The following is a 1,436-nucleotide window of genomic DNA, read 5'->3' on the forward strand; positions in this document are numbered from 1 at the left end:
TTTACATGACGCACATTACATTCAGAATAATCGTGGAATATGATTAAGCATTTAAACGTAGTCACTGTTTACGACATTTAATTGTCATATTAATTGACAATGAAAAGATGTAATGATCACAAGAAACCCGTTTCTCATCACACGTCTGTACTTAATCTATAAATACGTTTTTAAATTCTCTCTCCAGGAAGTGAAGTCGTTCCGCTGGAAGCTGCGTCTCTTCCTGTTTAACGTCGGCTGCTGTCTGGCTGCCGTGTACTTCTTCACACGCCACAACAAGTTCTGTGAGACCGGAGGTGAGCATTCAGGATCAGCTGTTGTTTGTTGACGTGGGGGGGGGGATGATGACTCACTGGTGATGACTCACTGGTGCTCTCTGTGCTCTCCAGTCTACACCCTGTTCGCCCTCTGTGAATACCTGGTGGTCTTCTCCAACATGGCCTTCCACATGACGGCCTTCTGGGACTTCGGGAGCAAAGAGGTGATCGTGGCCACGCCCCCCGAGGACAAGCGTTACTGAGCGGCGACCTCACCTGTGGACAGGTGACAGGATCTCTAAAAACTTTATTTAACATAAGCAGCGTCATGAACATTGTTGATGTGTCAGTGCTGCAGGTGAGATTAAACTTTTTTTATCATTCCAAAGACACCAATGTCGTGTTTTTTATAATCATCAGCAGCGATACCAACATGTTTCATCCTCTACTTGCTGTTTAAAACTTCGACTTTACAGAGAAGTGGACGTAGTCGTCGCCCGTTGGTTTGTGGACTGGAGTTTTGATGACCAGTGAACAGGAAGTGACCATATCTGGACTGAGGAGGAGTGACATAGAGACGCCGTATACGTCTCTGTTAGAGACCTGTCAATCACTGTGTAGCCCCGCCCTAAAGCATCCCCTGCTTTATGGTCTGTTTGACACTAAATGGACCATAAGTTACAAAATGAACATCATGCTGTATTGAAGAAGACTTGAAACTAGAGATTGAGACCATAAACTCATGTTTACAATGTATGAGGTAATAAATCAAGAGAGAAGTAGTCATTTTCTCATAGACTTCTATTAGCTTGATTTATTCTCAAAATGTCAAAAATATATATTATTTATTTTGCACTAATCCTGAAAATTCTAACATTATTCTCGATATTTTGACATCATTCTTGAAATGCAAAATAAATAAAAATATATCTTTATTTTTTTTTTTGTCATTATGTCTGGCACTGCTAGTCTTCCGTAAAAATATCAAAATTCAACTAAAACGAATCTACATTTTCCTCAAAGGACTGAAACTAAATCATAATTTGGTGCCAACATGAACTCTGCAGTGAAGTGAAGATGTTTTTAAAGCTCCTGTTAATAACAAACATAACACTTCCTGATTGTGTTTCATAATAAGTGCATTTGAACATGAAGGTCTTATATTGTGAAACAACCAAA

The 1,436-nt window shown here is 39.8% G+C and overlaps 1 protein-coding gene across 3 annotated transcripts; it reads left to right on the forward strand.

The window, feature by feature from the left end:
- Positions 1-61: 61 nt before the first annotated feature.
- LOC116380855 (post-GPI attachment to proteins factor 2-like) lies at positions 62-806 on the forward strand. Of its 3 annotated transcripts, none has more exons than XM_031842686.1 (3): positions 62-296; positions 390-543; positions 734-769. In XM_031842686.1, exons 1-2 carry the CDS (start codon positions 113-115, stop codon positions 518-520), a joined length of 315 nt encoding a protein of 104 aa, XP_031698546.1. In that variant the 5' UTR covers positions 62-112; the 3' UTR covers positions 521-543; positions 734-769. The 3 variants fall into 3 exon arrangements, 2 of the variants coding, with proteins under 2 accessions (XP_031698546.1, XP_031698545.1); XR_004212621.1 differs by having other exon boundaries at positions 64-296; positions 390-615; positions 734-768; XM_031842685.1 differs by having other exon boundaries at positions 64-296; positions 390-806.
- Positions 807-1,436: the final 630 nt, after the last annotated feature.

This window comes from Anarrhichthys ocellatus, unplaced genomic scaffold (assembly GCF_004355925.1).
Source record: "Anarrhichthys ocellatus isolate YVR2014 unplaced genomic scaffold, GSC_Weel_1.0 scaffold9239, whole genome shotgun sequence".
In the NCBI taxonomy this organism is placed as follows: Eukaryota; Metazoa; Chordata; class Actinopteri; order Perciformes; family Anarhichadidae; genus Anarrhichthys; species Anarrhichthys ocellatus.

Bases quoted from the DNA above. Each gene is read 5' to 3' on its own strand.
- LOC116380855 (XM_031842686.1), top strand. From the start codon at position 113: ATGATCACAAGAAACCCGTTTCTCATCACACGTCTGTACTTAATCTAT. The intron at 297-389 runs GTGAGCATTCAG...TGTGCTCTCCAG, and splicing joins CAAGTTCTGTGAGACCGGAG to TCTACACCCTGTTCGCCCTC.